Raw genomic sequence first — 13746 nt, forward strand, 5'->3', positions numbered from 1 at the left:
TGACTGACATATAGAGCACTAGAGAGGATAAGTGTCTTGTTCTGTCTGCTTGGGAAATTCATGGGGCTTTAAATTTCTCACCGGGACACAGGTCCATCCAGGGGGGTCAGTGAGGTAAGTCTTGAGGACTGTGAATGATTTGGGATGTAGATGCGGGTGTTTGTGTGAGCAGCGCTCTACATGTGGCTGTCTATACAGCTGTCTCACACTGGGGACACTTTTGATTGGAGCGCTAACCAGCTAAATCCTGTTAGCCGTCTAATAATAAACAGCTGATTGCTGCTAGCGCTGCGCGGCTACACTGTTAAAGCTAACTGTTGCAGCCAATTCAAGCTATGAATGAACGAACTGCGTAAATGAACCGACCGAACGCATAATGTTAACTTTATAACGTAGGAGAAAACGAGTCAGGTTTGTAAAAGCTGTAGTAGCTCAGCGAGAGCCACGCGCTGCGCGTTTGCTTGAAGTTGAATGGGCCGCACGTGCGCTTGTGTTGCCATCATAAAAATCAAATGCGTAATGTTACGCACTGTCCAGCGTGACTGGAAACATTTACCAATGGTAGGTTATATGAACTGGAACAGACGTGCCACTGCCAGGACGGTCATCTGTAAACGAGTTGAGCAGGTCACTGTCCTTTGTGGCGTTATAACTCATTTACAACACACAGTATAAGTGCAGATCTGAATTACATTTGCCTCTGACTACTTTAGTGGGGCCATTTACGTGTATATCTAAATCTTAAACGGGCACCAGCAGGAACTGTTTCTGAACCTACTGAATGATCATAGTTTAGTGGCAAATCAAGAGGGAAAAACACTGAACCATGCACAGCTGGGATTTGTTCATTGTCTCATTGACTCATCATAATTACTTCTATTTTCCACCTTCAAGTAAGCCATGTTCACATTTAAGGGAGAGCAGAAACTAAAAAGCACTACGGTGAAGTCTGAGATGTTAGCTGCTATTTTATTTTAGTGACTGAGTTTGTTTATTAATTTTATGTTAAGTGTGGGTGCAGTCATTTAAGAAAAAAAGAAGAAATTAACACTGTATTAATTACCCTATTAATAATTGTATTCGGCAACGATGCATTAAATTGATCACAAGTGGCAGTAAAGACTTTTACAAAGAATTAAAAAAATAAAAACGTAGCAAGGTTTCCACAATTTTAAGCAGTGCATGTTATCAGCTGTAATGGTGGTGATGAGAAATGTTTAAGCACCAAATCAGCGTATTAGAATGATTTCTGAATGATCGCGTGACACTGAAGACTGGAGAGAGGATGCTGAAAATTCAGCTTTGACATCACACAAATCAATAACAATTTAAGATGTTTTAAAATGCTGAAAAATATTTTAAATTGTAAAATGAATCACTTAAAATCTATTGCTGCCAAAGTAATGCAAATTCTAACATTTTTAAACACTACAGTGCACTCAGAAATACACCTTATATTAATATGTAATGTTTAGGTATTCATGGTTATTAGTAGTTTTAAGCAAAAATTAGACATGAAAATAAGTTCTGTTATGCACTGTTTGTAACTAGTGCTGTCAAACGATTAATTGCATCCAAAATAAAAGTCCTTCTATAATATTTGTGTGCATACTACTGTGCATATTTATGTTTATATAAATACAAACACATGCATTTATATATTTAATAAATATTTTGTATATTAAATGTGTATATGTAATATAATGTATGAGTATAAATATAGACATGTCAATATTTTCCAAATATATACTGTATGTGTATTTATACATAACATATATATACACAGAACACAACACACATTATGCAAACAAACATTTTTGTACGATTAACCGTTTGACAGCACTATTTGTAACTCATCGTGAATTACTGAATAATATTTATTTATAAACAATAGTCATTTTATTTTTATTTATTTGTACAGAAGAAAAAATGTCATTGCCTTACTGAAAACTGTAGCTTTGATTTTAGGTGATTGAGCTGTCAGAAGGGTTCTTCACCACCTCTTCTGTTAGTTAATGTATGGCGGCGTTTACAGTTACCTTAAAACGGTAACAGGTTAAGCAAACTTTTTTTTTTTGGACTTCATGTTGAATACAAGCTTCTCTTACATGTTCCTCCACTTTGAAGCACCTTGGTCTGGTTACATTTTCCCCAACCCTTTGGCCTCAAGCTGTAAGTGTGAACATACTATTCTACAGCATACTGTGCAACCACACATTGTGTACAGTGATTCATAGCACACCACACAAGACAGATCGAGTCAGCAGCATGTCATTATTCTGCCCGCACCAGTATACTGTTAGTTGTGCAACAGGGATGGGCTTTAAAATCGGGTTCCTAAAAACGGTAGCCTTTGGTGTGGGACAGAGTGATTGAAATACTATATGTGACATTGTGGTTTCTTTTTGATTCTTGTGGCTTCATGCAAAATTGCCCCCTGCGAAGTGAGACAGGAAGGCTGCTGTCTTGATCTCATAATGAGTTCTAATCAGATTAAATTTCCACGCTTATTCTTAATCTGTTATACACCTGTCAATCTCAGTGTCTGTTTATTGCTGTATGTAGGACTCACAGTTGGGCTTTTGCAGTTTTAGTAATGTTGGAAATCTGACCTCTTACAGGTTTTCTGTCTTCATGAGCTCCAGATGAGAAGAGGCTGAGCAGAGGTTCTGTGAACTGCCCTGAAATTAATTTTGCTGGTGAGTTGTTACATATAACATGTATTGTTATATTCTGTCCTTTTTTCTGTGCTGGATTGACGTGCATGAAAATGCTAATTTCCTCAAATGATTATGGGTGGTATTATGATATCCAGAGATGCTGAATTAAATGTTAGTTTTCTTGTTTCTACACAAAACCTATTGTATGTGCTCCTATATAAACACACATCATATAGGATCGTGTAGCTGTAAGCAGCAATCGGCAGAAACAGATCCAGGTTTTGTTTGTAGAATATTTTTGTTTGTGTGTCTCTGCTCATGTGGATGGACTGTTGTGTGTAAAGATGGTCTGTTTGTGGGTAAAGTCCTTTTCTCTTAATTTAACCTCATTCGTAGTTCAAGGCCCTCAGTGATGGAAGATTTCAAAGACTACTTATATGGATGATTCTGATGCACTTAGCAGACACTGCATGGATAAAAATGTCTCTGGCTTGTTTTTATCATAACCGTTTGACTTTCTCATTCTGTTTGAAAAGTAGCACAGAATGATGGAGTGAATAAACATTCTGATGTGGACCTGCTTTTTCCTGTCCCCAGGTGCATGGTTCTCATTGCTATTGAAGACAAATTTTGTCTTAGCCGTGAACTTGCCCTGCAATATAGGAATAATGACCGTTGCCAATGCCAAGTCTGGCACAGGTAAGCACCTTAGAGCCTCTTACAGGTTTATAGGATGCTTTATAGATCATTAGGGTGTGTGATGTTTGTCATATCCAAACATGTCACAAACACATAGATGGGACAGTCGGCATGGCTTCTATTATTATAATTATTATTTATTTTTTTTAGACGAGTGACCAGTTGATGATATTTATCAGAGCTTTATATGGCAGCAGCCTGGTAACTCTTTCTGCAACATTTGCTGCATATGTGAATAATACTTGAGGAAAGGTGTGCTAGTATTTCTATCATGACAACTCTCTGAAAAATTTAGCATGGTAATGGATATGACAGTGTTAATGTAGTTGATGTAGGCAGAGTAGATTTGATACGCTGCTGTATTGCTGCTGCTGTTGTTATTGCTGCTGCAAAGCAAGTACATAGACATACTGCTGCTGCTAGAGTATATATATATATATATATATATATATATATATATATATGCGCTACTCTAGCAGCAGCAGTATGTCTATGTACTTGCTTTGCAGCAGCAATAATCTAGAACAACAGCAATGCACTGATGTATCTGCCAACAATCACTATCGGCCGATTGTTCAAAATCAGCCGATGATCAGAGCCGATTATATCCTGTCAATCAAAAGGCGGCGGAAAAACGTGTCAGACTGCAACTCATACTGTGAGTGAAGAAAATCTCTGTTGAATTGAGGGCTGTCAATATTAACGTGTCAATAAGGCATTAACAGTTAAAAAAGTGGCATTAAAGCAGGCTCTATTTGACCAGATGAATCACCCGTAGTTCAAGCCTGCATTGCCAGATCTGCAGTTTTTCTCTACACCAAACATTTGTAGCACGCCTCGATCCATCCAATAATCACAAAGAGCTCTGTGCTTTCTTACTTCTTACTTAAGGTCTCTGCACACTGAGTCCGAAATTTTCGCATGCGTTTTTTCGCATTCGCAATCTTAAAAATTCGTCACGCACAGAGACCTTGCACACTGAGTCCGATGCGTTTTAATTAATCCGTTGCGAAAAAATTCGCAAAACTATACAAAATGTCTTTACGTAGTGAGGATGATTTTGTTGTCCTCTCTTTTTAAAAAAAGAAAAAGAAAAAGGAAATATTGGGTCCATCCAATCCTTAGATTGCGCAGAGAGGAAGGAGAGTTCCACCTCCTTATCAAAGAGCTGCGGGATTATCTCGAGAGATTCAAAATTTATTTCAGGATGTCAATGCCTCAGTTTGATACTTTGCTAGCGATACTGAATCCACATAATAAAAAGAAGACCACCAATTTCCGTGAACCAATTTATCCTGAACAGAGACTGTCTGAGGTATGGACACACACACACACACACACCGAACTGCGGCATCGGAAAGGTGCGCGCCAGGCATAAAAAATAGGCTACAGCAGTTCTTTATATTCTGTATTCCGCAATTTGTTTGTCATAAAGTGCTCTGTGCTGCAAGAAGAAGTGTATTAATTTGTCTGACACTATTTTGGATTTTGGCTTTCGCTTGTACGGTGGCTCTGAATGGTCAAAACACCTTCTCAAAGCATCTCAAAATGCTTTATACGGATGCGAAAAACGCAAAAAATCGAACCCGATCCGAATTTTTTTTTGACGGACGAAAAATTCGGACTCAGTGTGCAATGGCCTTTACTCTCAGCTTTCAAATCCTGTACTTTTATCACAAAATACAAACGATGAATGCCGTTTTGACTCTTTTAAATGTGACGTGACAGATCGCTATTGTATAGGGCAACAGACTATTATTTTGATAATTGATTAACCTAATGATTATTAGAATGACTAATCGTCAATTATTTCACTGATTAATAAGTAGACTTTGATTATTCAGCTTTTGCAATTAGTCAAAATATTAAATTATAAATATTCTAACATAAAGGTCACTTCAGCTTTAGAAAAGCATATTATGTAATTACAATTATTATACAATTAATTGGTAACACTTTACTATAAGGTTCGTTAGTTAACATGAACTAAGAATGAACAATACTTCTACAGCATTTATTAATCTTAGTTAATGTTAAGTTCAGTACTTACTAATGCATTTATAAAAATCACAAGTTGTATTTTTTTAACATTGGTAAATGCACTGTGACCTACCATGAACAAACAATGAACGACTGTGTTAATGTTGGTTAATAAAAATAAAGATTAATACATAAATGTATTGTTCATTACATTAATTCATGTTAATACATTAACTAATGTTAACAAGTGATACCTTATTGTAAACTGTTACCAATTCATTATACAAATAGATGTATTTGGCACACAAAATGAGATGACAGACAGAGACACTCTCACCATTTAATTAGCTATATGAAAAAGTTACTGAATAACACATCATTCTGCCTAACATCTCCTTTTGTAAGATATATAGATAAGAAACAAAATAAAGGTAAGTGATAAGACGCTTTGGATAAACTATTTTATTCACAACATAATGTCTTAAAATGCCTTATAGGGTTATGACAACCAAAACAGTCCCGAGCTAGATCAAGCTTTGATCTCTGTAAACCAAACAATCACTTTAATTACTTTTATTTTTTATTTTTTTTTTCACTAATAAAAATATTTTCTAATTAGCTAGCTCCACACTGGAGAGCTGCTTTATAACAGAAAATCAAGTTGTAATTCTAACTGAAAGCGACACTGGCTCTGGTTTTTCATGTTTAATACCGTAAACCTGCTTGAATTAAGCCCATCTATTGCATAAAGTACTATATATATATATATATATATATATATATATAACATGATGTAACCTGACTTTCCTGGAGTACTGAACTGCAGAGCTCAAGCAAACATCCACATCGCTGTAATCAGATGCATTTTAACTGCTGCTTTCACACTACTGTCAGTTTTTGTTGTTTATTTCGTTACTGAGAGGAAAGCGCGCAATATATATTTACATCCAAACGCCGCTCAGGTTCGGATGCATTTGCTCTGAACTGAAGCGCCGAACTACAGTCTTGCGCTACACCGACACACTGGTCAAACCGCAGTATTGCAGGCTCTTACATTTGGTCATGTGAGATCAAACGACTACTCGATGACAAAAATATTTGTCGACAATTCTTTGTTGCCGATAATGTCGACTAATCGTTGCAGCCCTACTATTGTACCTCAGTTAAAGTCTCTTCCAGTTTAATAAGTTATAGTGCAAAATACACATGAATGTACAGAAGATGTTGCAGTATGGCTTACCAAAATGTTTCATGTCTGTCTAATGTAATCGCTCAATCAGTGTTTTAACCGCTGAGAGATGCCAATAAAACAGACTGTGAACAGTATGTCACTTAATGTGACATTTACCTTACAGTTCATTAGTTAGCTATAAAACAACACGGAAGAGGAGCTTTTTTTACTTATTATATATGTATGTTTGAATAAATCTGGTATTAAGGTATTTATGAAGGAAAAAGGAAAGTTTAAGTTTATGGTAACAAAATTGTTTAACATTCAACCTGTTCTTTTTCATCAGTATTATTTGTGATTTGAATTTTGTGAACGGGAGTTCCTCTTTTGCTGTGCTATAAGCCGGGCTTTGGACGCTTTCACTTTCAAATTTGAATTCACGACCTTATCACTTTTTACAAGAAAAGATAGTTGTCTGTTTTGCTTACATCTATTCACTGTTTAAAACTAAACTAAAAATTATTGAAATATGGATTAATTGTTGTTCTTATTACAAACTAACTTATCTCAGTATTTGCGTAATTTTTTCAACTCGTTCTGACGCAGCGAGTATTAACCAGGCTCTGCTCCTAAAGAACTTGCATTGAAAGCGCCTCTCTCACTCGTCACGTGATCAGAAATCTTAAGTCCAAAGTATACTTAGGCTGTCCGTGTCCGCGCACCGTCCGCATTACGTCATTTTCATCATCAGGAGGGCTCGCGTACAACATCTCATACGTGAGGTGAATGTTGACAGAGCGCAAGTCAAGTAGGTGGTACTACGCATGTGTTGAGCTCGTCTGTCTGCACTAATCTGCGGTAGAGTATACTTCAAAGCTGTACGGATGTGAAGTATACCCGGGCCTGCTGCTCTGTGCGGTGTGCGCTTTTTGCATGGAGCAGAGCAGACGTTTTGGACCATGCGCAGACCATGCACTGGCACAAATGCGACCACGTCAAATTTTAACTCCCTTATAACTATCGGTATCGGCTGATATCATTCGGAATAATCGGTATCGGCAGAGGAATTCAGTATCGGTGCATCTCTTTTATTTATATATTAGTGGTGTCAAAATTAGCGCGTTAACGCATGCTATTAATTATTTTCAGATTAACGTGTTAAAAATATTTTATGCAATTAACGCAGGGGCGGGGCTAGGGTTGGCCACCCCATTCGCAACTGCTGCCTCTGTCTCTTTTTTTTCTTGCAAAGGATTGCGTTTATTTAGATGCAGAATGTCTTTATGACCACATCAAACGGGAGAAGTTTCAGACACGTGCTCTATACGTCGCCTCCACGCCAGACGCGAAACAAGCGCGTAAAAGATACTGTGCTCCTAGCGCGCACTCTTCAAATACACGCACAAAGGTGCCGGTGCGCGCTGTAGCCTATATCATTTCATATCATACAGCGAAAGAAACTACGTGCATGCAATGTCGTAGTTATGCCGTCAGTTAAGGCATGAAGTTTCCAAAAAGGCGATTAAAGCTGCCTTAAACTGTGTGCATGCATGCAATAGCCTATGTTATATATGCGTCACATTTAAGTACATGTCTCTGAAATGGTTTTAAAAACTGTCCTGAGGCACCCTAGCACTGTCTCCCTCATCTAAAATACCCAATTCAACTCATCTGCTCATTAGTTGAGACTTTCAGACCTGAAGTGAGTCAGAAAATGTAAAGAGATTTGTGAGAAAATAAGATGCATGTCAGATCCCCATCACCTTCAGCAGCAGCAGCTTTTAAAGCAATAGCAGGCAAATAAGTTAATAACCAGCTGCTGTGATGTCTATTAATCCAAGAACAAAAGAAAAAAAGAGGAAATCAATAACTTTTATAGTTTTAAGGGGTTCAACTATATTTAATTTAGAATTTAGTGTTTGGTAAGTATTAATTTTCTGTATATTTCTGCTGAAGGGCACAGGTAGCTAAATATGTCATTTATTATAATGGGTTCATGTGAAGATTTATTTTAAGTTCACTTAAATTAGACGTTAAGTCTAATAAATGTTAAAATTGATAGCTCTCAATTATACTGTAATGCTGAATGGCTACAGTCAATGGTTAAATATTCAGGCGGCAAAATTTTTTTTTTTATAGGAGACATCAGTAGTATTGATATCAGTGATGCTGGCCTTCAATCATGAAAAGGATACCATTAAAGAAATATAAAAAATATACTGTCTTTATGTTGTTTGTACATTGTACATTTGAAGATTGTTTATTTAAAAGCTTGAATGTTAGGTGGGGTTAAGCGTGATTAATCACGATTAATTTTAGAAAAATGTGTGATTAATTAGTTAATTTTTTTAATTGATTGACAGCACTATTATATATATATATATATATATATATATATATATATATATATATATATATATATATATATATATATATATATATATATATATATATATATATATATATATATATATGCTATACAGGTGGAGCTGGGGAGGGTGGAGGGTTTCAGAATAACTCTGAAAGTGTGCTGCAAAATGCTCTACTGGATGCCAACCAGCCATTTAAATCAGCAGTTAGCTTATTGGCAGTTTGTGCCAAGTAGTTTAATGCTGTGAGTATCATCAGTTTGCACTACCACCCATCAGCCTGCGCCATAGAGTTTCATGACAGAACTTGGCATTTTAAGAACGCAGTGACTTTGCTACCCAGCAAAGTCAATTGCTACCCAATAATGGTAGTGGACGTTTATTCGATTTTGATCAAGTTCACATCTATTCATGACTGCAGATGATAGAGCTTTGAAAAACTGCTGCTCTTGAGTATGGGTCAGAAACTGCTAAGCCCTCTTCAGTCATTCTAGCCATATCATCATTACTCTCCCAGTGTCTAATGTATCTTGCCTCTGTAGAGAGGGACCCATGTAGCTCCGTATGGAGATGGAGAGGTTACAGAAAAGCTCTGATGAAATGGCTCGTCTCAGAGGCTTAATGACCTGCATGTATGACCCTCCATGTTTTCTTTCAGCTGCTTCTGCTGACACACCGTTTTCTCTGCCGTGTTGTGCAGTTTGTTGCCTTATTGAGGGAGAGGTCTCTGTGTGGGTTTGTTCACCATGGAAATGGTTACTGTTTGCACTATGCAAATTACTCCACTTCGTGGTGAATATGCCCTTTTTGAGGCTCTCAATTTGTTTATAATTGTCTGAGTGCTTTCTGAATTCTGATGCAGTAATATACACATGGATTTGTTTTGTCATTCTCTGTTACTGGAAAGCAGTAGGTTGTGTAGTGTTCACTGTAAACATGATCCAAAATCAACTTCCTGCCAAGCTGTAGGAAGCTGTGGAAACTATTTTTGATTTTTTTTTTTATCAGGAGTCTAGGCATTCATAGACTTGTTGATCTATGGCATGCAGTTCATGTAAATTTAAGTCCACATTCAACAAAGCTTCTGGTCACCCTGTAGGGTTTTTGGACTTCTCGTGTCTAACAGTAAGAGGGAGTGATTTTTTTTGTTTTGTTTGTTTTTTTCCTTTTGGAAGTCAGTTGTCTCTTTTTTGTTGTTGTTGCTGTGACCTGTTTCATCAAAGAAGATTCAAGATGGACTTTTCTGTAAAAAATCCCACACCATTAGACGCATTGATGTAGTTGAATTACTAATCATCCATGTGGGCCATTGGCAGTGTTGCCAGATTGGATGGACGATTTCCAGCCCAAAAGCTCACCAAAACCCACCCACCCCAACAAAAAACTGCCTAAAACTTTAACTGTCAAAATAATGTAAGAGAATGTACATCAAGATTGATAAGGACCATTTTTAACTCCTTAAAACAAAATAATGACAAAATAATACAAAAATAGATGCATTTCTCAGGAAAACCAGATCAGAGTAAATACATTAAAGGGAATACCAAATATGATTCAAATATGCAAGCAGACACTGTCAAAATGACAAATTAACAAATACCCTCAAAAATAATTTTCAATGTCAACTGTCAGAATAAGCCAATTTCAATGCAAAAAGTGCCCAATATAAGACCGTCATTTATGCACACTCCATGAGTCAAACCTTTACAGTATAATACACTGCTGTGCAAAAGTTTGGGATCAGTAAAGTTTAAAAAAGTATATGCTCATCAAGGCTGTATCTATTTGAAATATTATAGGAATTTAAAACAAAAGTTTTCTATTTTAATATACTTTAAAATAGAATTTATTCCTGTGATGTAAAGCTGAATTTTCAGCATCATTACTCCAGTCTTCAGTGTCACATGATCCTTCAGAAATCATTGTAATATGCTGATTTATTATCAGTGTTGGAAACAGTTGTGCTGCTTAATATTTTTTTGGGACCTGTGATAATTTTTCAGGATTCTTTAATAAATAAAAAGTTAAAAAGAACAGCTTTTATTCAAAATAGAAATTGTTACAATATACACCACTACTCAAAAGTTTTGGGTCAGTGAATTTAATTTCTTTTTTAAAGAAATTAATACTTTTATTTAGCAAGGATGTGCTAAATGGATACAAAGTGATAGTAAATACTTACACTGTTAGAAAAGATTTTCTATTTTGAATAAATGCTGTTCTTAACTTTTTATTCACCAAAGAATCAAAGAAAAAAGTATCACAGGTTCCAAAAAATATTAAGCTGCACAACAGTTTCAACACTCATAATAAATCAGCAGATTTCTGAAGGATCATGTGATACTGAAGACTGGAGTAATGATGTTAAAAATTCACCTTTGCTTCACAGGAATAAATTATATTTTAAAGTATATTAAAATAGGAAATCAATATCAGAAATTACAATATTTCACAATTACTGTTTTTTGGGGTTTTTTTGTTGTTTTTTTCTGTATTTTTATCAAATAAATAGATGAGTATAAGAGACAATTTAAAAAAAACAAGGTAAATTATTTGAGGTTTATAGTATAGGTCTAACATAATACAATATGATATCAAAACAAACTGAAGCATGTAAACGAATAGAATAGAATAGAAAACAAACTGAAGCATTTAAACTGAGAACTGTAAGCTTAATATTTTCAAAAAACGTGAATTCTTGTACACTGAACAAAATTATAAACGCAACACTTGTTTTTTCATGAGCTGAACTCAAAGATCTAAGACTTTTTCTATGTACACAAGTCCTATTTCTCTCAAATATTGTTCACAAATCTGTCTAAATCTGTGTTAGTGAGCACTTCTCCTTTGCCGAGATAATCCATCCACCTCACAGGTGTGGCATATCAGGATGCTGATTAGACAGCATGATTATTGCACAGCTTAGGCTGGCCACAATAAAAGGCCACTTTAAAATGTGCAGTTTTATCACACAGCACAATGCAAACAGATGTCGCAAGATTTGAGGGAGCGTGCAATTGGCATGCTGACTGCAGGAATGTCCACCAGAGCTGTTGCCCGTGAATTGAATGTTCCTTTCTCTACCATAAGCCGTCTCCAAAGGCGTTTCAGAGAATTTGGCAGTACATCCAGCCGGCCTCACAACCGCAGACCACGTGTAACCACACCAGCCCAGGACCTCCACATCCAGCATCTTCACCTCCAAGATCGTCTGAGACCAGCCACCCGGACAGCTGCTGCAACAATCCGTTTGTATAACCAAAGAATTTCTGCACAAACTGTCTCATCTGCATGCTCGCCGTCCTCATCGGGGTCTCGATCTGACTGCAGTTCGTCGTCGTAACGGACTTGAGTGGGCAAATGCTCACATTCGATGGCATCTGGCATTTTGGAGAGGTGTTCTCTTCACGGATGAATCCCGGTTTTCACTGCACAGGGCAGATGGCAGACAGCGTGTATGGCGTCGTGTGGGTGAGCGGCTTGCTGATGTCAACATTGTGGATCGAGTGGCCCATGGTGGCGGTGGGGTTATGGTATGGGCAGGCTTTTTTATGGACAACGAACACGGGTGCACTTAATTGATGGCACTTTGAATGCACAGAGATACCGTGACGAGATCCTGAGGCACATTGTTGTGCCATTCATTCACGACCATCACCTCATGTTGCAGCATGATAATGCACGGCCCCATGTTGGACATGTCACCGGACATGTCACCCATTGAGCATGTTTGGGATGCTCTGGATCGGCGTATATGACAGCGTGTTCCAGTTCCTGCCAATATCCAGCAACTTCACACAGCCATTGAAGAGGAGTGGACAACCTGATCAACTCTATGCGAAGGAGATGTGTTGCACTGCGTGAAGAAAATGGTGGTCACACCAGATACTGACTGGTTTTTGGACCCCCCCCCCCCCCCCCGATACAGTAAAACTGCACATTTTAGAGTGTCCTTTTATTGTGGCCAGCCTTAGGCACACCTGTGCAATAATCATGCTGTCTAATCAGCATCTTGATATGCCACACCTGTGAGGTGGATGGATTATCTCGGCAAAGGAGAAGTGCTCACAAACACAGATTTAGACAGATTTGTGAACAATATTTGAGAGAAATAGGCCTTTTGTGTACATAGAAAAAGTCTTAGATCTTTGAGTTCAGCTCATGAAAAATGGGGGCAAAAACAAAAGTGTTGCGTTTTATCATTTTGTTCAGTGTATTTATATATGAAGAGTTCAGATGCAAATGCCTCTGAAATTTTCTTCTAAAATTATATTTTTATCAGCCTGCTATGTTTAATTATTTCACTTTAATTGCACTGAAAAGGACCTATAGATTGCCATTTATAATAAATTTACTGAACCTAAACATAGGAGCCTGATGTTTTAAATGCGTTAAATTGTATGAGAAATGTCTTAATTATAATTTCCAGAGGTCTTACACAGGGGCTTTGCTCGGGTTTGGAGAGATAATATACCCCCCCCCCCCCCCCCCCCCCCCTCGTAATTAATTTTATTTATATACTTATTTCATACTTCAAATACATTAACATATTTGTTGACACATAATTTTATATGAGTAATCTTTATTTGGAGTATGTCTTTATTGCACAATGCACATTTCTTAATATTATGCCTAAAATGTGTTTTACTATCACTATTGATAAGGATTGTATGTAATATAATATCAGTCTTTAAATGCAAGATATTTAAAGTGTACCTGAAGTATAATTTGATTGTACACTTTAGCACAATCAAATATACTTCAGTATATCTTTAGTTGGACTTCAGCACAGTTAAAGTGCCTTAACACAAAATTAGTTGTTCCAATTTAGCAGACTTTTATTTTACCAGTTTAGTATTCCAAAAGT

General features: G+C 36.8%; 1 protein-coding gene across 2 annotated transcripts in view; it reads left to right on the top strand.

Moving 5' to 3' along the window:
* LOC306877918 (protein PALS2-like) overlaps window positions 1-13746 on the top strand; it is a 30192-nt gene continuing 16446 nt past the window's right edge. Inside the window, exons 1-3 of one of the 2 annotated variants that reach the window (XM_079429957.1) lie at window positions 6-114; window positions 2622-2699; window positions 3258-3359. In XM_079429957.1, coding sequence (XP_079286083.1) covers window positions 3329-3359 — 31 coding nt within the window. In that variant the 5' untranslated portion in view covers window positions 6-114; window positions 2622-2699; window positions 3258-3328. Of the gene's footprint in view, window positions 115-2621; window positions 2700-3257; window positions 3360-13746 lie in introns of both variants that reach the window. The other variant, XM_079429958.1, reaches the window with a different exon arrangement.

The sequence above is a fragment of the Barbus barbus genome (assembly GCF_936440315.1).
Source record: "Barbus barbus genome assembly, chromosome: 12".
Lineage (NCBI taxonomy): Eukaryota > Metazoa > Chordata > Actinopteri > Cypriniformes > Cyprinidae > Barbus > Barbus barbus.